The 21826-nt window shown below is 49.0% G+C and overlaps 1 protein-coding gene across 1 annotated transcript in view; it reads right to left on the bottom strand.

Moving 5' to 3' along the window:
• The window catches only part of TBC1D22A (TBC1 domain family member 22A), a 314302-nt gene that overhangs the window by 164623 nt on the left and 127853 nt on the right, over positions 1-21826 (bottom strand). Inside the window, exon 8 of the mRNA XM_060025836.1 lies at positions 16406-16520. Coding sequence (XP_059881819.1) covers positions 16406-16520 — 115 coding nt within the window. The remainder of the gene's footprint in view (positions 1-16405; positions 16521-21826) is intronic.

Here is a 21826-nt window from a genome sequence, read left to right as displayed (position 1 = left end):
AGCTTTTGTGAATAAGAAAATAAATCAAATTTTTGCACCCAACTTTCCCTGAGAATACTTTTTCCTGTAAAAAAAATGAAAGTAATAATAATGAAAAGGAAAGTATCTTCATTTTAAAATTTGAGACCAATTTCAGTCAAGTTATTATAGATTAGAAAACATCAAGTGAAAGAAAGGTTTATTATTTTTTAAAAGCAAGGCATATATAAACTTTAATGCTAGTAAAATAAATTTTAAAGTTCAAAAGATTTCTTAATGAATCCAATCAGCATCAAATATAATCCCACCACATTAAAAATAATAAGCACGGGGCTTCCCTGGTGGCGCAGTGGTTGAGAGTCCGCCTGCCGATGCAGGGGACACGGGTTTGTGCCCCGGTCCGGGAAGATCCCACATGCCATGGAGCGGCCAGGCCTGTGAGCCATGGCCACTGAGCCTGCACGTCCAGAGCCTGTGCTCCACAACGGGAGAGGCCACAACAGTGAGAGGCCCGCGTACCGCAAAAAATAATAATAATAATAATAAGCACGTGAAAAGACACACAACATTATCAGTCATCAGGGAAATACAAATCAAAACCACAAGTTACCACTTCACACACACTAGGATGGCTAAAATAAAAAAGACACTAACAAGTGTAGACAAGGATGTGGGGAAATCAGAACGCTTATGCACTGCTGGTGGGAATGGAAAATGCTGCAGCCCCTTTGGGAAAGAGTCTGTCAGTTCCTCTAAAAGTTAAACATGGAGGTACCATATGACCCAGCAATTCTACTCCTAGGTATATAGCCAAGAGAACTGAAAACATGTCCACACAAAAAGACTTGTAAACAAATAATTACAGTGGCATTATTCATAACAGCCAAAAATGGAGGGAAAAAAATTCCAATGTCCACTAGCTGATGAGTGGATAAACAGAAGGTGATCTACGCATACAATGAAATACTATTAAGCCTTAAAAGGGAATGAAGCTCTGACATACGCTACAGCTCAGATGTACCTCAAAAACATTACGCAAAGTGAAGGAAGCCAGTCACCAGACGTGTGATCCTACTTATATGAAATGCTCAGCACAGGCAAATCCAGAGACACAAAGTAAACCACTGGTTGCCGGGGGCGCTGGAGGAGCGGGTGATGTGGAATGACTGCCCGTTGGTACAGGGTTTCTTTCTGAGAGATGGAAATGTCCTGGAAGTAGTGTCATGGTTGCACAACTCTGAATACACTAAAAGCCACCGAATTATACCCACTAAAAGAGAGACAGGTACCTGCAGGTGGGCAGAACGTAGGTAGGCAGGCAGGTGGGTGAAGAAATTGATCACTTGACAGGTCAGACAGAAGACACAAGTAGGGATGGGAGAGTTGATTTCTCCTCCCCTCTTCGGTCCTGGCCATCCAGCAGCACCCTCCCTTATCCTGTACTTACATCCTTGACAGTTGAACATTTAAAGCCGCAGCTACAGACCATTTCATCTTCTGAGCTGGTCTCTGCTCCAGCAGATATACTGCAAAGTTGTGTCAGGTGGAGGGAAAACACAGTTGCTTTCTGCCACTGGCGAAAACCGCTGGGGCAGATTCTGTAAAGTGGGCGACGAGGCTCATGAACTACATCACGATGGATGGTGGGGCGGATCAGATGATGGGGGCTGGGGGGAGGCTGGGAGCAGCGCAGGAGCCAAACCAGGAGCGGGCTGCTCCCTTCCGAGCCCGCCCCCATCACTATGGTAACTGCAATCAGCTCTCTCCCCTTCCTAAGGCTCTTGCTGTGACACCCGCGCAAGTGGCTCCGGCTCAATGCCCTGTCCCCGCCACCACCGCCACCACCGCCACTCAAGCTCACTTCCGTCGGTCCCAGGAGCACAACGCTCTTCCGCCCACACTGCCGGGTGGACCGGCCTTTGCGGGCCTCTCTCTGCTTTCACCAGCCAAGCCACGCTAATCTTCATAACGAAATGCATTTCTCTCCTATCTGGCTCTGAAATGAGGTGACCGATGACAGATACTTCATCTCTTCCCCATAATTCACTCACCCTTAAGGAAAAGTTTCATAAGTAATTAAATTGATTTTCCCTGCTATTTGGGACACAGGTTTATTTAAGACAGCAAAGTAATAGAAAGCATGATTTCTCGGCGCGGATGCCTTTGGGAGGCTGGCAAGCTAAGTGCTGGAGCAAGACGCACTCCCCTGGAATAAACCTCCACAGACAGGGAGCCAAGCGTGCGGCCGCCCTTCCTAATAGACGTGTGCTTGTATATATCAGATCCACAGGCACTTCCTGGATTCAGAAAGGCTCACAGACAGGGAGCCAAGCGTGCGGCCGCCCTTCCTAACAGACGTGTGCTTGTATATATTAGATCCAAGGCACTTCCTGGATTCAGAAAGGCTCTTAAATATTAATGCAGTTTGAATCCTTCTTGAATATCATTCAATTCTTGTTACTGAAGCAAAAACTCAGACGTCTGACGTTAATGGCTTAGCTAAGCAGCTGGAAGAGTGTGGCCACTGTAGCCGTTTCTAACCACCCTTGGAAGAGTCCCTGAAACTTGCCCAAAGAAACAAACAACAGTGGTGAGGCTCGGGGCCTTCAGAAGTCAGTGAGACATCTCTATAAAGAATGGGAAAGGGTTTCCCTGGTGGCGCAGTGGTTGAAAGTCCGCCTGCCGATGCAGGGGACGCGGGTTCGTGCCCCAGTCCGGGAGGATCCCACATGCCGCGGAGCGGCTGGGCCCGTGAGCCATGGCCGCTGAGCCTGCACGTCCGGAGCCTGTGCTCCGCAACGGGAGAGGCCACAACAGTGAGAGGCCTGTGTACCGCAAAAAAAATGGGTAAAACAAAGGTAAAAGAAAAAAGCACAACAAAAAAGATGGCCCTGTTACTGATGTCTGCTGTGAACAGCACACAGGGCAGCCTGCATTCCAATCACCTCTTGCAGACACACCTGCTTTCAGCATTTCTCCATTTATATCCAAGTTCGGTCCACAAACATCTCCCCTTTTTGGCAAAGGGGGGATGGCCCACATTCTTGTCACGAAATCTTACGTGATGAAGTCCTTCCTGTTGAATGACTAGGTGGATGAGAAACCACATTTCCTTCATGTCCTTAGAGCTACATCGTTCAGTCACTGATGCCTGAGTTTGAGAAAATTCATCTAAGACACCTTCGGCTGAAGACTCACAGTCTGTGATTCTGCTTAGACGATCAGTTTCGCTGTCATCATTAGCATCTCAAGAGCTGCCCTGCATCCCTCTGCGTGCATCTCCTAGTTCGTCTAATAATGAGGAAATGTCTTCCTCTGCCAATTTTCCTCTCCTTATCATTACAGGTGTAAAAAAATAAAAAATCCTAATTTTCTACTATATTCAATAAAAGCTTTTAAAAGAAAAGACTACAAAAATGTCTCCAGACTCTTTTTATACCTTCTTAAAAGATAACACAATCATTTGGGAAACACAATAAGAAAACTGAAGGATCACACAGAACGGATGGTTTATTTCTCAGTGACATCAGCCTTCTAGATGATTCCATCTTCCCATTCTTCCATCCTCTTATTATTTTAGTCCTTTTTTTTTTTTTTTTTTTTTTTTTGTGCGGTACGAGGGCCTCTCACAGTTGTGGCCTCTCCCATTGCGGAGCAACAGGTTCCGGACGCGCAGGCTCAGCGGCCATGGCTCACGGGCACAGCCGCTCCACAGCATGTGGGATCTTCCCGGACCGGGGCACGAACCCGTGTCCCCTGCATCGGCAGGCAGACTCTCAACCACTGCACCACCAGGGAAGCCCTAGTCCTTTTTATTAACTGTAGTTAGGAATAATTGATGAGTAACAACAAAATAATACCTGGGATGACACAATAGCAAAATACTTTAAGACACAGAAAAAAAGTAAGATCATTATGATCTGACAATATATCTTACATTTATAAAGAGGTCCAATGGACCTACAGAGCAGCTGCAAGACAGAATGGGATTTTATTCTATTTTCCAAAATGAAGTAGATTTTCTCCTTGCTCTTTGAAGAATGGAATAAAAATCATCAACCCATACACATAGTCTGAAATACTCAAACAGGAAACTCAAAAACTAAAGTTGGGTCGAATGGTCCTTGAGGGTTCACAGAGGTTCACGCCGTTCCTCAAAACCAAGGACAACACAGGACACTCCAGCAGCCTGCACAAAGCCCCTCATCCTCCTGGTGCGTCCCTCGAAGAACCCTATTTGTCCCCGAGCAAGAAGACCCCATGCGATGCTCGTGAGGGGTAAAACATTCATCCTGAGAACGGTTTTTCACTTCCGGTATCTGACAGGTCTAGCTAATCGGTCTGTGAGGAACATCTGTTAGTCTGCTTTCTGGTCAGTAACCGTTTTCCCTTGGAGTCTAAAGCTGACGATCCTTTAGGCCCAGTCAGAGGGGCTGGTGAACACAGTCTTCGTCGGTCAGTTAACGCTCAAGGCTACCTTCTGCCCCGCTGGCTTGTGTCCACGCCCACAAGAGGTCCGGGATCCAGGCCTGCTTCACACTCTGTTCTTCATCCAGGGACGCCTGGCTGAGCCTGAGTGGCTGACCAACAGAACCCCGTCCAGACCCGACGGGAAGAGCCATAATCACCGCGAGTCTGTCTCATGCTCTGCCCGCCTGGTGTCCGCACCTCCGCCTGGCAGTGGAGGTCACCAGATGGGACCCAAAAGCCTGGCCTGGCTGCAGGCCGTGGAAGAGCCATCCTCAGCAAGACTTCAAGCTGTCTGTGCAGGACTCGTGAAAGCCCCCGACCAGGGAGGCCGAGCAGGGCTGTGCCGCCCCCTGAGCCCGCCACAGCCACCTGACCGCCGGCAGCAGCTGCCCCGACGTCGCCTGTGCTTGCCGCGCAGAGGGACCCAGGGCTGGAATCGGGCCTGACTCGTGCTTCTTTGGAGAAAATGGTCGTGGAAAGAATGTCACTTGTTAGACCTGGCGATGGACACGAACAGCTCAGAGAGAGGAGTAGATAGGTGGTTGATTGGTCTTAGGCAGAAAATAAAGATTTCTGGAGGGAGGACGTGCAGGTAGCTGGAAACAATGGCCGCCACCAAACCACTCGGCTCCCAATATTTCCTCTCAAAACAATACAGAACCACCAAAAGGGAAAAATAAAACTACGCTGACACCATGGCCTCTCAGCTTGAAAACAAAGGCTGCCCACGCCTCAAAGTCACTGTCAGTGAAAAAGAGATCTCACCCCGTCCTGGCTCACAACCTCTCCTCCCCCCACCTCCGGGGGGCTTTAGGATGTGGGGGGCAGGGAGGGGGCCACGGAAAGTGAAGGACAACCCCAGCAGGTGGGGGTCTCACCGATGCTGTCCGCCATCTGGGCTGCACGGACAGAACCCAACACAGAGAACAACCCCCTCTTTAAGAAGCTGTGACGCTCCACCAATAGCTCTTGTAACACGCAGCACTACAGGAGGAATAAGCATGTGGCCTGTGTGTAAAGACGTATGTGTGTGTATGGATTTGTTAAATTAATATTAACAAAGTAAAATTTGATTTGAAAAGGGTTTCTGTGATTTAACAACAACCTCTGATAAAAGGGAAACCTTTAAAGATGCTGAAAAACAAAGAGACAGGAATTGGTACGTGTTATGTAAGAAACACTCTGCAAATTCCTGATTCTAACACAGTGAGATATGAACATTCTAGAAGAAAGCTGAAGTTTGTGGGGAGGAAGGATGAGCGAGAGTCTTCAAATGTCAATGCAGAGCCGCCCACTCAGCCCGCGCCCCCTGCAGGACTTTAATTATCACGCAGGGCCTGAGCCCGGGCCCAGGAAATACACGGCATCCTGCAACACTACGCAAGTGTGGGCAGGGGTCTCTCTGGGCAGAGCACCCAGGGCCGCAGGCTCTGAGCACAAGGCCAGCCTCCGAGTGGCCTTCACACGACTCGGGTGAAGTCAGGCGTTTCCGAAGGCCCTGGGCTGAACCGCTGAAGCTTCTGGATGTCAGATCATGTGGCATTTTACATTAGGAGGGTAAAGAGGGAAAGGATCCCACTGATGTATTGGTTAGCTTTTTCCTGTTAGCCACAGCCAGGACCACTTCAGCAATGCCTGCAACTTGAAACAAGAAATGAAGAGAAACCATTTAAAAGAAAGGAAATAAATCAGAAAACAACAACAACCGTGACACTGCACTCCAGTGGAGAGGAAGCAGAACTTGTCCTCTGACGAAAGGCCTTTAAAGGCTGCACAAAGGGCCCCAATTAGGGAGGATAAAACTCTACCACCTCGGCCTCGGGAATCATATCCGAACGTAAGAAAGCACTTCGGCACGTGTCAGTAAGAAAAGCTACAAATTGGGGAGATTAATCCTTGACTTAACTACCAGCAGCAAAAGCACAAACGCACATGACCAAGGAACTCGTGGCCGTCCGCGAGCAGAGCCAGGCTGCCGGCAGCTTCGGAGGTATCCGCGGGGCAGGGCTGCCCGCCTGGCTGTTCAGATAAAGCAGAGACACCGATTCCAGATCCGAAACGCCAGGACCTCGGCAAGTTACTTAACTTCTCCACGCTTCCTTTTTCCTAAACTCAAAGCAGTAACGCCGACCCTAGAAGACTGTCGTTAGAATGAAAAGAAATGCACAGTGAAGTTAATTAAACTGTGAACTTAGCTCAGGGGAATCAGGGAAGGGGTCGGGGAGAACCCCTTCTCTACCCCACAACCCTATGACACTCCAGCTAGACAGCGGCTGTCACTTCAAGGAAGGGGAGCCACCACCTAAGTACCAGGAGGAACAAGACGATTAGCTCATGGATCGGGGGCCTCGGAGCCCCTGGTCCTAAGAGACTAACCCGCTCACCAGCGCACCAGCCCAGAACAATTGCTCCTTAAACGTTGGGGACTGTCACCTAACACATGAAAGGCTGCACCTAAGCCATCACTTTTGGCAACGGAGGAAAAGACTGTAGACCCCCGGGGTCTGATTGGAGAGTGAGGTGAGGACACAGTGGGATCCAACTGATGGAAAGCAAGGTCCCAGAAAAAGGCCCACAGGCCACAGAGAGGACTGGCCACCTTGTGGGTGGCTGACGACTGTACAGGCTTTGCTTTGTCGTTCATAAGAGACACCAGCGGGGCTTCCCTGGTGGCGCAGTAGTTGAGAATCTGCCTGCTAATGCAGGGGACACGGGTTCGAGCCCTGGTCTGGGAGGATCCCACATGCCGCGGATCAACTGGGCCCATGGGCCGCAGCTGCTGAGCCTGCGCGTCTGGAGCCTGTGCTCCGCAGCAAGAGAGGCCGCAATAGTGAGAGGCCCGCACACCATGATGAAGAGTGGCCCCCGCTTGCCACAGCTAGAGAAAGCCCTCGCACAGAAACGAGGACCATAACTAAATTAAGAAAACTCCTATCCCAACATCTTCTAAAAAAAAAAAAAGAGAGAGAGACACCAGCACCTTCCTCGGCTGGTGGAAGTGTAGCAGAGACCGGCTGAGGCCAACGCGTGTTCCGCATGTGCACGCGCTGCATTTCCACAGAACTGCCCCAACTGAGTCCACCTCCACCTCGCTCCAGATGGGCCAGCGTGAGCCTCAGGGACTGGGGACGAACGATCCTGTGTGTCACGTCCCCCAGAGCGGCTGCTGGTCACACACCTGCTTCTGCCACACTAGCGCACACAGGGCACAAGGCCTGCAGCCGCCAGGCTCCACTACAGTGTTGTTTCCAACGTGCATCAGCAGAAAACAGCCAAATTATATCACCACACGGCAGGCTACGGGCCGGAATGCTTGCGTTCCCTCCAAATTTAAATGCTGAAACCCTAGCCCCAAAGAGGACAGTGTTAGGAGGTGGGGCCTTTGGGAGGTCCTTTGGTCATGAGGGCGCAGCCCTTACGAATGGGACTAGTGTTCTTACAAAAGGGACCCCCAAGAGCTCCCGCGCCCCTCCCACCCCGCGAGGACACAGTGAGAAGACGCCGGCTGTGCACCAGGCAGAGAGGCGCCCCAGGATGCAGCCATGCCGGCCCCTGATCACAGACGTCCAGCCTCCAGAACCGCGAGAAACAAACTTTGCTGCTTGTGAGCTACCCAGTCTGTGGAACTTCGTACAGCAGCCCACACAGACGAGGACAGGATCTCTACTTTCTTTACGACAGCTTTACTGAGATACAACTTACACACCACACAATCCAGCCAGTGAAAGTGGCTTTGAGTATATTCACTAAGCTGTGCACAATCACTACAACCTGATGTGAGGACATCTCGTCCCTCCTAATAGAAGCCTGCGCCCAGCGCGTCAACCCCCATCCCCCCGGTTCTGCTCCCAAGCCACAAGCAACCGCTAGTCTATGCTCTGTCTCTACAAATTCACCATTCTGGACCTTTCATACGGACGGAATCACACAGCACGTGGCCTCTCGTGGCTGGCTTCTTTCGCTGAGCATGACGTTTTCAAGGGCCATCCGTGCTACAGTGTGTCTCGGTCCTCCGGTTCCCTTTCATTGCTGAAAGCTACTTCATTGTACAGGTAGATCATCCTTTATTTACACCTTCATCAGCTGATGAACACTTGGGCTGGGGTTTGGGTTTCACTGGCTGAAAGGAAGAGTGCCCCCGTGCGTGCCTGGGCAGGCTTTTGCCGGTAACTCTAGGTTTAACCCTTTGCTGAGATGCCACACACTGTTGATCAAAGTTGCTCGGCTAGTGTGATGCCCCCAGCAACACGAGGTTTCTAATTTCTCCACATCCTTGCCAACTTCTCTTACTGTTCCTCTTTTTGATTTCAGCCATCCTGGGGGGGATGAGGTGGTATCTCATTGTGACTGGTTTGCATTCCCTAAGGATTAATGATGTCAAGCATCTTTTCATGCTTATTGGCCATTTGTCTTATCTTCTTTGGAGAAACGTCTATTCAAATGCTTTGTCCGTTTCTAAAAATTAGACTATCTTATTGAGTTATGAGAGCTCTTTATATATAATGGCTATGTCTCTTAGCAGGTAGATGATTTGCTAATATTTTCCCCCATTCTGCAGAGGTCTTTCCCCTTTCTTGAGACTCTACAGCACAAAGTTTCCATTTCCATGTAGTCCGGTTCACCTATTTCTTTCTTTTGTCATTTTTGCTTTTGGTGTCATATCTAAGAAACCGTGGCCTAACCCAAGGCCGTGAAGCTTTACTCCTATGCTTTCTTATTAGAGTCCTATAGTTTTAGCTCTTACATATAGGTCCATGATTCATTTTATTTTTGTGTATGGTGAGAGGCAGGGATGGAACTTCATTTTTTTGCATGTTGATATCTAGTTGTCCCAGCACCATATGTTGAAAAAGGCCATTTCCCCATTGGGCTGTCTTGGCGTCACTGTCAAAGAGCAACTGACTGTAAATATGAAGGTTTATTTCTAGACTCTCAGTTCTGTTCCATTGATCTACATGTCCATCCATAAGCCAGAATGACACTTTCTTGATTACTGTAGTTTGGTAGTAAGTTTTGATATCAGGACGTGTGAATCCTCCAACTTTGTTCTGTTTCAAGACTCTTTTGGCTATTCTGTGTCTCTTAAATTTTCATAGGAATTTAAAGATAAACGTGTCAATTTCAGCTACAGTTCTGACAGGGACTGCACCGACTCTCTAGATCAATTTGGGGAGGACTGCCATCTTTATACTATTAAATCTTCCAGTCCACGACATGGGGTGTCTTTCCTTTATTTAGATCTTCTTTAATAACTTTCCACAATGTTTTCTAGTTTTCAGAGTAAATACTGTACTTCTTTTTGCTAAATTTAGATCATTTTATTCATTTTGACACTACTGTAAATGGAACTGTTTTCATAATTTCATTTTTGGATTGTACACTGCAAGTGTACAGACACGTAACTGGTGTTTCTACCTTGACCTTCTATCCCACAACCTTGGGTGAACTCACTTGTTGGCTTTTATAATTTTTTAGGATTTCTTTGGATTTTCTATATACAGATCATGTCACCTGCAAAGGGAGGTAGTTTACTTCTTCATTTCCATTCTCAATGTCTTTTGCTTCATTTTCTTGCCTAACTGCCCAGGCTAGAACCAGTACAAGGTTGAACAGAAGTGCGGTGCACACGCATCCTTGTCTTGCTGCTCATCATAAGGGGAAAGCGTTTAGTCTTTCCCATTAAGCATGACGTTAATTGTGGGTGTTTCGTGGACGCTCTTTATTAGAGAGGAAGTTCTTCTATTCCCAGTTTGTTGAGTGTTTTTATCGTGAAAGCGTGTTGGATTTTGTCAAAAAGCTTTTTCTGTGTCAATCATTCTGAGATGATTACGTTGTTTTGTCTTTCAATCTGTTAGTACAGTGTATTACACTGACTGATTTTTTCCTATGCTGAACCAACCTTGAATTCCTGAGATAAATCCCATTTGTTCTTTTACTACGCTACTACATTCAGTTTCTTAGTATTTCGTTGAGGATTGTTACATCTATCTTCATAAGGAATACTAGTCTCTGGCTTTCTTTCCTTGTGATATCTTTGTCTCCCATTTTGGTATCACGATAACACTGGCCTCATTGAATGCAATGAAAATCGTTTCCTCTCTTCTATTTTTGGAAGAGCTTGTGAAGGAGCGGTGTTAATTCTTTGTTAAATGTGGGGAGAATTCACCAGTGAAGTCACATGATCCTCGGCTTTTCTTTGCTGGAATTTTTTAAATTACTAATTTAATCTCCTATATACATTGTTCTTGTATATATCCATGTAGATATTGACAAACAAATGTACATATTACATTATACTATATTATACTGTATTATATTAAATTATATTGAGAGAGAGAAACTTATTTTAAGGAACAGGCTCACACAATAATGGGGAATGGCAAGTCTGAAACTTGTAGGACAGGCCAGCAGGCTGGAAGCTCAGGCAGGATTTCTATGTCTTAACAAGAATTTCTTCTACTTCAGGAAATCTCAGTCTTTGCTCTTAAGGTCTTCAGCTGATTAGATAAGGTCCACCCATATTAGGCAGGGTAATCTGCTTTATTCAAAGACTACTAATTTAAATGTTAATCACATCTAGAATATACCTTCACAGCAGTATCTACACTGGTGTTTGACCAAATACGTAGGTGCCACAGCCTAGTCGAATTTATACAAAATTAACCATCACAGTCAGTTTTGGTCATTTGTGCCTTTCTAGGAACATCTCCTTTTCGTCCACATTCTGGAATTTGGAGAGTTGCTCACAGCGTTTCCTTAGTGCTGTTTCTCTCTAAAAGCACTCATAACTTTAGTCATTTGAGTCTTCTCCCCTTTTCTCCTAGGTCAGGCTAGCTGAAGGCTTGCCAACACTTTGTTGATATTTTTGAGGAACCAACACTGGTTTTATTGATTTTTCTCCACTGTTTTGTATCCTCTACCTCATTTACTTTGTTCTAGTCTTTATTTCCTTCCTTCTGCTTGCTTTGGCTTTAACTTGCTCTTCTTTTTCTAGTTTCTGAAATTGAAATCTCAAGTTAATGACCTGAGACGTCCTTTTTTAATATAAGTATCTCTTGGAGCACTGCTGTAGCTGCATGCCGTAAGTTTGGGTGTGTTGTGTTTTCATTTTCATTCATCTCAAAGTAATTTTCCTTGTGATATCTTCTCTGACACATTGCTTCTTTTTTTTAATCTTTTTTTTTTCAACTTATTTTTGGCTGTGTTGGGTCTCTGTTGCTGCGTGTGGGCTTTCTCTAGTTGCGGCAAGCAAGAGCTACTCTTCATTGTGGGGCGCGGGCTTCTCGTTGCAGTGGCTTCTCTTGTTGTGGAGCACAGGCTCTAGGTGCGCGGGCTTCAGTAGTTGTGGCACGTGGGCTCTAGAGTGCAGGCTCAGTAGTTATGGTGCACTGGCTTAGTTGCTCTGCAGCATGTGGGATCTTCCCAGACCAGGGTTCGAACCCGTGTCCCCTGCACTGGCAGGCGGATTCTTAACCACTGAGCCACCAGGGAAGTCCCCACATTGCTCCTTTATGGTTGTGTTCTAAAATCTCCACGTATTTGTCAAATTCTTCAAATTTCCTTCTGTTACTGATATCTAATTTAATGTCTGTGTGGTCAGAGAACACAATTTGTATGACTTCCACCCGTTCAACTGTACTGGCGCTTGTTCTATGGTCTAGCGTATTGTCTGTCCTGGAGAATGTTTCGTGTGCACTTGAGAAGAATGTGATCCTGCTGTGATGGGTGCACTGCTCTGTACATGTCTGTTAGGTCTAGGGGTTTTCAGGTGCTTAGTTTTCTTTCTTTCTTGTTGATCTTCTGTCTAGTTTTCCTACCCATTATTGAAAGGAGCGTGTCACTATGTTTTAAAAAGACGTTTTTTAAGTGCTTAATGACTTTGGGAAATGTGTAGTAGCTATTAAACAAAAAGCAACACTAGAATGTGCATGCATAATGCAACTGCTGCAGTGTAAACAGTATATTGACAAACGACCAGAAGGAAATTAATAAAACGTGCCAATGACGGCTTCTGGGACAAGGAGCTATACTGTTAATGAGTTTTCCAATTTTTCAATAAGTCCATTATTTTGACCATCATCAAGATGTTTTTAAGTAGAAAATCTGACTACATACACATCACGGGCTCTGCAAGCATACAGCCTGCTCCTGTCATTTCAGGGGCTGCCGGACAGCAGCCCCACCCTCTGGTTCTGACCCACTGGCGTTGCCAGGGCCCTCTGCTCTCCACTCCCCCCACATGGAACAGAACTGCCACAGGAAGCCTCCTGTATGCAGATGCGCTCGTTTCTGTCTTTAAAATGTTTCTGAGACGAGTTGTGGACCCCGAAAGTACATCAGGTGGGAGGAACACCAAAGGAAGCCAGGTAAGGATGCATTTAAAAGCAGTCTTGGTTCAGGTAACACATGGAAAAAACAAAGTGCAATGAGGGAAAACTTAAATGCAAACAAGGAAAATTAAAACAACTGTTTCTAAAACTGTAACTTATCAATGAGAAATGAGCAACAGCTCTTCTCTCCCTGTCACTCGAAGCCCAATTCATACTGACAGTGGAAAAGGCAAAAGAATGGCGGCGCCACTGGCATTCAGCTGACAGCAAACTCCCAGCATCACTTCTGCTCTGTGTCCCGACTGGTTGGCATCACTTCTCCTCTGCGCCCCTTGCCAACCGCACACCAAATCCAATTCCAGCGCGTCCCAATCTCCAGGAACCACGTGCTAAAATGTCTTCTCTGGGCAAAATTAACCTGTTTAAAAACAACCTGTGCTTTTGAGATTCTGATTTACAAACAGGAACATAAAAATAAATACCCATGGGGCTTCCCTGGTGGCGCAGTGGTTGGGAGTCCGCCTGCCGATGCAGGGGACTCGGGTTCGTGCCCCGGTCCGGGAGGATCCCACATGCCACGGAGCGGCTGGGCCCGTGAGCCATGGCCGCTGAGCTTGCGCGTCCGGAGCCTGTGCTCCGCAACGGGAGAGGCCACAACAGTGAGAGGCCCGGGTACCGCAAAACAAATAATAATAAATAAATAAATAAATAAATAAATAAATACCCGTAATGTTCATAAGCAAATACACTGTTTATGCCAGTCACTTTCTGTATTAGCTTTCAAGGGTAATTTATTTTACGAGAAAATGACATATAAAATCAAATCAATCAGAGCTTACACATTCTGATAATGAAAATCAATTGTAGAATACTCCTCATCTTCCAAAATTCGTCACCGGCATTCGTCCCATGTGCCCAACCCTCGTTCAGTCCGTCCGAAGAGCTGGTCCAAAGTGCCAGAGTAGTTTCTAAGTCTAAGTAGCACAGAGGATGGGGAGGGGGTGCTTCTCCGTTTCTCACTGTGCTGAAATTACTTGGTTCAAGTAAAAGATGTCTCTACTTAAACTGTGGGACTCAAGGTGACCGAATAATGGCTCTTGATCTTAAATCACATTTAACATTGCTCAAAGGAACATGGCAGTCCCTGTTTGAAAAACACAGGCTTTACTTAAAACGTGCGCCACGCCTGGGGGGAAGAAAACTAAAAAAATCCAACGACAGGAGAATGGTTTCATGAATTATGCTACATTATCTCAACAGAATATTATGTGCAGGAGGTGGAAACGATCTTTACAAAGATTTCTTAATAATATAGGGATGAGCTTATGTTACAAGGTTAAATGGGGAAAAGGCATGAAACGATTTTATACATAATGTGCTTTGAACTACATAAATACAACACACGGTGAAAAGACTCAGGAGCTCTGCCCAAACGGCTGTCCTCCCCGGGCGCTGCCGCGGGCCCGCGCCCTGTCTCCAGGTCGGCCTGATGGGGACACACAGGCACAGACACCAGCGAGGGATGACCAGCGAGCAGCCGTCGGGGGCCCCAATGCAAAGGGCGGTGGGAAACGCGGCCGGCTCAAGGCTAGAGGGGCCCTCCTTCCTTCCAGCACAAACCAAGACATCAGGACCCCCGGGCTCAGCGGAGCTTAGAGAGAAAGAAACTGGACCCAACCCTGCGCTTCCCAGCCGGGAGCCGCACCTCGCCACACGGAGCCCTCCTCCGCCTCCCGAGCACACAGCACCCTCCCAGAGTGACACTCAGCTCCTGGGCTCCCCCCGCTGGCCTCAGCACCGCTTGCATGGCCATCTTCTCCCACCTCCGCCTCTGGACAGTCCGCACACCGTGACCCCACCTCCAGGGTCCCAAGAGCTCTCCTGACCTCCGTCCCCAGCCGTCCCTTGGGGGGGACAGGCACCTCCAGGGCCCACCCAAGACCATGGGCTCCATCCCGAGGTTAGTTGGGGATTTGTTCCACACTTACTTGGAGAGGCTGTGGCTGGCGGTGGTGCACATGCATGTGTCTGTGTGTGCCCGAGCGTGCATGCACGTGTGCGTGCACCAAACTTGCATTTTGAAGACACTGTGTCCCAGGAGGAGACCTGGGCTGCTGGCAGCCCCAGGAGGCCAGGCGGGCCGCTACACGTGTGCGTGTGTGCGTGCGTGCGTGCGGGAGTGTGCGGTCAGGGCTGCGGAAGGCAAGGGGAGTCTCTTTGAGTCTCTAACCGAAGGCACCACTTGAACACAGATTCTCTTTCCTCCAGCTTTTCTCTCTTCCGGACAATTAACATCACGGTCATGTCCCTTCTTCCTAGCTTGCTGATCATTCAGACAAACGCACAATGGATCGCTTGGGCCTTACAATGTAAGTTGCTGCTAGACTCATTAAGGCAAACTTATTTACCACATTAATTAAACGGTCTATTTAACACAGAATATCAGTTCTCTAATCACATCTCAGTTGAACTTCTTCTTTCAATTAACAGCTCTGAAGTCTACTGACAGAGGTCCTGCTGTTCTAGGATCATTAAGAACATTTTCATTATCTGTCAGATGAGAGAGGGAGAAGCAGAGAGGCAGGAGCGCTCTCAGGAGTGACCTGTCCCTGCTGAAGAGACGTGGGGGGAGCAGCCCGTGCTCGCTGGTTGCTTAGCAATGAAGAGACTCCCATGAAATCGTCAGTGCTGGGAGAGGGGTGGCCACAAAACGGACCAAGTGGGTACATTCTCATCCTCAGAGGATCGCATCTGCCCCGGAGTCAACCTCACCCTCCAGATTACAACAACGATGGAATCGAAGCTGACCAGAAACTGAAATGGCTAAAACACAAGCGAAAAAACCAACAAACACCAAGGCAGGAAGGTTCGCATGAAGACAAAGTAATATCAGTTTTAAAAAAAATGCTACAACTAAAGAGTAAACCCCTCCCGTGGCATTTAGATTTTATCCATAGATGAATTAAAAAGCAGATCCTGCACATGTGTTATCAGAATTGTTTTTAAACTTGAAATATAAACCAGGTGAAGGTATATTACAGTTGGCTGCTGCAACATAAATGGAAGAAAAAATATGCAGTCCTCACAGAGAAACAGCACAACCCAACCTAAATGCCCATTAAACCAATTATTTTGCATGTAATTAATCTTTCCATAAAATTAAATGCTACTAGTATATCAGAAGCAGAAAGGTGATGAACTGCTGCACAAATGCAATTAAAGAAGATTCGGTTTTTAGCTTGTAAGCAAAACATTCAACTAATATTCTGCCACCTTAACCTTACCCATTTCAATCCAAACCATTAAAGCCAGTGCTCTGATGACCATTAACACAAAACTACACTCCCCATATATACTGCATTTCTCCTCATATATTAGTAAAAGGAAGATATTAATAATAATAACTGCATCTTAATGTCTTCAGTAGTTGGGCATGTGGATTTAAAGACTTTTTTAAAGCTGGCATCAATGAGAAAACTACTATTCTCTAATATCAGTTGTCATTAATAACAGTAAAACTAATAGCAGTTTTCAGTACTGGTATAATTATGCATAGCAACATCGTTAAGGCCACTGAAGTCCATGTTTAATGTTTGTGAGAAGAAAACATCATGATACGGTCTTACCTATGTATTCGCAGATGAAGACTACAAAGAAAGGGGTGACGAGGTCATTTATCCCCTGAACGTATCCACTGGCGGGGTGACGTATGGCCCATATAAACAATATCCTTTCAAAAATCTGAAAGAAAATTGAACAGCTGGTGAAGCAAAAAGTGAACGCATCAGAAACTTTTAAATGTACACATTCTTAAAATATACACTATCCATACTTTTCGATCTCTAGTACGAAAATACCAATGGGTTTCATTTTTTTGTAAAATTCCAGTTATCTTAATTTTTTACAGACTCACAAGCAATATGGAGTACGTCACCAACCCCTGGGCTCAGTCCCACCCCACGAGCTGGCTCCAGAGGATGCTCTCTGCTCCTCCGAGCCCCTTGGGTAACCACGGCATGTGGCTGCCCTGGACTTGGCCAGCCAGCACAGGAGCACCCAGCCCATCAGCGAAGGAGACAGGGATGGAGGGACAGAGGGATGGATGGGCAGGGGGTGGACGCATGCATGAATGGGCACACGGATGGATGGAAGGGTGCATGGGAGGGAGGGAGGGAGGGAATGGATGGACGGATGCTCTAAATTTCCCACATGTGATTTTTTTTTATTGAGGTATCACATATAACAGTATGTTAGTGTCAGGTGTACAACATATGGTTCAATATCTGTAAATACTCTATTGGGAAATGGCCACCATAATAAGTCTAGTTAACATCCATCACCGTACACACGTTATACATTTTTTTTCTTGTGATGAGGACTTTTAAGATTTAGTTTCTTAGCAACTTTCAAAGACGGGATACAATATCATTAACTGTACTCTCCAAGCTGTACATTACAGCCCTAAGACTTTTTGTTTCATTCTGACCCCGTTCACCCATGTCACACACACACCCCAACCCTCACCTCTGGCAACCACCAATCTGTTCTCTGCATCTCTGAGCTTGGTTGGTTTTTTAATGGATTTTCTTTCAGATTATTTCCCACGATACTGAATAGCTCATTATGAGACACTGAATACAGCTGCCTGTGCTATACAGCAACTCCTTGCTGCTTGTCTGCTTTACGTATAGTAGTCTGTCCCTCTCAAGCCCACACTCCTAATTTATCCCTCCCCCTCCCCTCCCCTTTGGTAACCGTAGGTTTGTTTTCTATGTCTGTGGGGTCTGCTTTACGTATAGTAGTCTGTCCCTCTCAAGCCCACACTCCTAATTTATCCCTCCCCCTCCCTTCCCCTTTGGTAACCGTAGGTTTGTTTTCTATGTCTGTGGGGTCTGCTTTACGTATAGTAGTCTGTCCCTCTCAAGCCCACACTCCTAATTTATCCCTCCCCCTCCCTTCCCCTTTGGTAACCGTAGGTTTGTTTTCTATGTCTGTGGGGTCTGCTTTACGTATAGTAGTCTGTCCCTCTCAAGCCCACACTCCTAATTTATCCCTCCCCCTCCCTTCCCCTTTGGTAACCGTAGGTTTGTTTTCTATGTCTGTGGGGTCTGCTTTATGTATAGTAGTCTGTCCCTCTCAAGCCCACACTCCTAATTCATCCCTCCCCCTCCCTTCCCCTTTGGTAACCGTAGGTTTGTTTTCTATGTCTGTGGGGTCTGCTTTACGTATAGTAGTCTGTCCCTCTCAAGCCCACACTCCTAATTTATCCCTCCCCCCGCTTCCCCTTTGGTAACCGTAGGTTTGTTTTCTATGTCTGTGGGTCTGTTTGGTTTATGCATTCACGTGTATTACTTCTTGGACTCCACACGTCAGTGACACGACAGACGTCCTCTTAAACCCCCGGAGACCAATCAGCATCCGGAGGCCGGCGTCTTCCATCACCCCTGCCCCCGCCAGCCGTCCGACAACCCGGGGGCCGCCTCTCTCCCGACCGCTACAACACTCACTCACGCCACCCTCTCCTCCACCTTCCTTCAGGAGAGGGATCTCGCCAGGCGCAACACAGCGCCCTCAGCCACGCGCACGCACACACACCACGCACACACACACACACACACACACCACACACACACACACACACACCACACACAGCGCCTCCGTGTCCGGCCCCTGCCTCACGGTCCTCTCCTCCTCTCCGCCCAGCTCCCAGATTCCAGCTGCGCTGAGCCCACCAGGCTGACACCTCCTGCCGGGCTCGCTGCCTAGAGAGCCTGTCCCTCCCCTGTTTACCTGGCTTCCAGCTAAGCCCCAGCCCTCGATGGAGACTGTGCTGCCACCTGTGCCTCCCAGCCTGCTGGGAGAGCCAAGCGCTCCTGCTTGGGAGCCTCCCCGGGTCCCCCACCCGGCAGAGCGTCCCTACTGAGCCGAAGCGCCTCCCTTCGGTGACGCACCCACTGCCAGCTCCCCGACTCCGGGCTCCTGCCACTGGGCCAGGCCTCGCCGCCCTCCTGGGCCTCCCACCAGCGCAGGCTGGACCATTGAGCGTGCCAACAGAGGATGACTCACATCATTTCCAAACGGGCCGACCTTGCAAAGCCAAGCATGTTTGTACCCAAGGAGGTCAACCCCTCCGAATACCGCCTACATTCCTACACATCACCGGGCCTGTGGTCTAGACACCCCCAAGTCACCACCAGCTCCGGCATTTACAGCGAGGGGCCTGGCGCCCAGACGGGGGAGGTCAACCAGGGCACGAGCGGCCCTAGATCCCAGGCCACCGCCCAAACCCCACCCTAGCGCTCGTCCACTGGGGTTCTTCCAACTGAGCCACAACGGAACCACCCGTTCATCAGGCGGCAGCTCGGCCCAGCACCTGTAACAGGGGCACCCGGTAAATGTTTGCTGAGTGAGCAACACGTTCATGCTCTCTATCCATACACATTTGTCGTTTTAAGTCAACAGCTTTCCAGCCAGAACTGAATATTTAAGTAAGATCAAAAGAGCAAAATCATTCAGCGACGTTCGCCATTTGCTGTCTCCCACAGACAGCACCAGGTGGTGAGTCCTCACGCTGCAGCATCAGGCTCACCGCCCTCGGTGACGCGGGGAGCAGCACCCCACAAGCCAGGGTGGCGGGCAGCCGAGAGGACACGAGCAGGCGGGGTCCTTGCGGGGGGACCCCTCTCGGGCCCCAGCACCTCTCAGTCACAGGTCAGACATGCAGCAGCCACGGCCCCGCCCGGCCGCGTGTACACGAGGAAAGCCCAGGGACGGGCGGCAGGGCTGCGCGTGCAGGGGGCGGCCTGGGTGCGGACAGGCTGGGAGGGTAAGGCACCCTCAGCCCAGGCTCCGCTGGCAGGAGAACCCCAGGACTGCTCGTCAGGAAGCTCCGTAGGGGCCTGGAGCCCTGCAGGCCAGGAGCAGGGGAGGGTGGACGGGGGCTACACGCAACAGGCAGGAGCAGTGACAGGCAGGGGAGGCCCGGACGGCTGGCCACACGAGGGCAGGAGGGGCAGCGAAGGTCAGCTGAGCATCTCCTCGCTCACTGGGGCCCCGGCAGACCTCCATCCAATGCTGCACAGTCTGCCAAAGTTGACCGGCAGGCAGGGGGTCCACCTGCACACCTCCTGGGACGCCCGCCCCTGGAGTTTGAGCAGGGCCCTGTGACCTGCTTCTAACCAACCAAATACAGCCAAGGGGATAGGATTACGTCCAAAGATCATAACCCAGCCTGCCAGGAGACACTCTCCCCTGCTGGCTTCCGCGAAGCCAGCTTCTGAGCTATGAGCTGCACATGCAAAGGGCCACGTGCCGAGGAACTGAGTGGGGCTGAGAGCCGGCAGGAACCCGAGACCCCCAGCTCTGCAGCCTGCAAGCCCCCAGATTCTGCCAGCAGCCAGGGGCGTTTAGAAGCAGATCTTTCCCTAGGGGAGCCTCAGATGAGGCTGTGGCCCAGACAGCACCTTGACTGCAGCTTGCGGAGATCCTGAGCTAAGACCTGCCCAGACTCCTGAGCCGCAGAAACTTTGAGACAACAAATGTGAATAAATGTGTGTTGTTTCAAGGCGCTAGGTTTGTGGCAATGCTGTTATGAAGCAAGACATAACTAATACAGAGGAGACAACTGAGGCACAGAGGAGTTAAGCAACTTCCCCAAAGTCACACAGCCTGTGAGCAGCAGAGCCAGGATTCCACCCTGCTGGTCTGACTAAATGGGGGCCTTGTACAGCCTAGAAAGGGCCACCACTGCTATGTTTTAGGATAAAAGAGTTGTTTTCATACATGAATCGAAAAAGAAGAGAAGACCAAGAAATTAGAATTTTATAGTAAGAAAGACACAGAAAAGACTATGAGCTCCTGGTGAGGAAAGTCTGCATCAGCTCTATCTGCACCTGCCTGAGGTCCAGCAGGGAGCCGTCCATGCAGCAGGGGTTTGGGGGGTGTGTGTGTGTGTGTGTGTGTGTGTGTGTGTGTGAGAGAGAGAGAGCGAGAGAGAGAGAGCGCACATGTGGATTGAAGGACACGCCAGAGCCCGGAGCACAGAGACCTCCCCTCCTTTGCAATCTCATCCTCCTGGCAAGTGGTAATTTAAGCCATGGGAGTCCGTTAACAAGCCTCACACTTTCAGAGGCCTTGTGACACACACACACACACATACACTCGTAAACCTGCTCACAAGCATGAATGCCATTTTGCCCTCGGCGGCCCTGGCACCAAGAGAAGCCATTTGGCACAGATGACGTGGCCGGCTTTACCCTGGGAGGAATGGCCGGGGCACTCGAGTCTTGTCCAGTGCAAACAATTCAGCGCCTGTGCAGGCGACTGGAATGGACTGTTCCTGGTGCCGGGAAAGGCCTGAGACAGCTGCAGGGGGGCTGGGCTGGCCGGGGCTCCTGACTCAGGCCAAAAGCAAAGCCTCCACTGGCCCAGCTTCTCCTGTGGGGAGTCCAGAGCAGGCTGTCCTGAGATGAACTAGTTCCCCCGAACACTCCACAAGGAACCCAAAGAGAGAACCCCAGAACCATCAGTCCCCGGAGCCAGGCTGCAGGGCATGGGCGGGGGGCGGGGGGGGGGGGCGCTGAGCATCCCCCTCAGGGAACAGGCAGAGGCCAGGCACGTCCACGGCGCCGTCCACAAGGAGAGAAACCAGCCATCTAGGCCTCTGGCAGCTGGCGCCAGCCTTGATGTTAAGGCGCTTGGAAAGGGTGCACTGTATTATTTTGAGGAAAAATGTAGAATTTAGAGTTCCTATGAGCTAAGGCAAGCTGTCAGTTCAAATCCCTTAGGTTTAACGCTACTTGATCTCTCTGGATAACCTGGAAGTTATATTTTTACAACTTTAACCCCAGTAATGTGTAAATAAAGGGCCGGGTGCCTCAAGCATAGAACGAAAGCGGCTTCTAAGGCGGCAGGCAGGCTGCGGCGGCGAGAAGAGCACGTCCCTGGAGGTCTGCAAACCAGGTGCAAATCCAGGCTCTGCCACCACAGAGACGTGGCTTTGGGGCCATGAGGCCCTGAGGTCAGGCCTAGATCGCATGGGCAGCACC

This window comes from Delphinus delphis, chromosome 11 (genome assembly GCF_949987515.2).
Source record: "Delphinus delphis chromosome 11, mDelDel1.2, whole genome shotgun sequence".
In the NCBI taxonomy this organism is placed as follows: Eukaryota; Metazoa; Chordata; class Mammalia; order Artiodactyla; family Delphinidae; genus Delphinus; species Delphinus delphis.
This window is presented reverse-complemented; position numbering and strand designations above follow the sequence as displayed.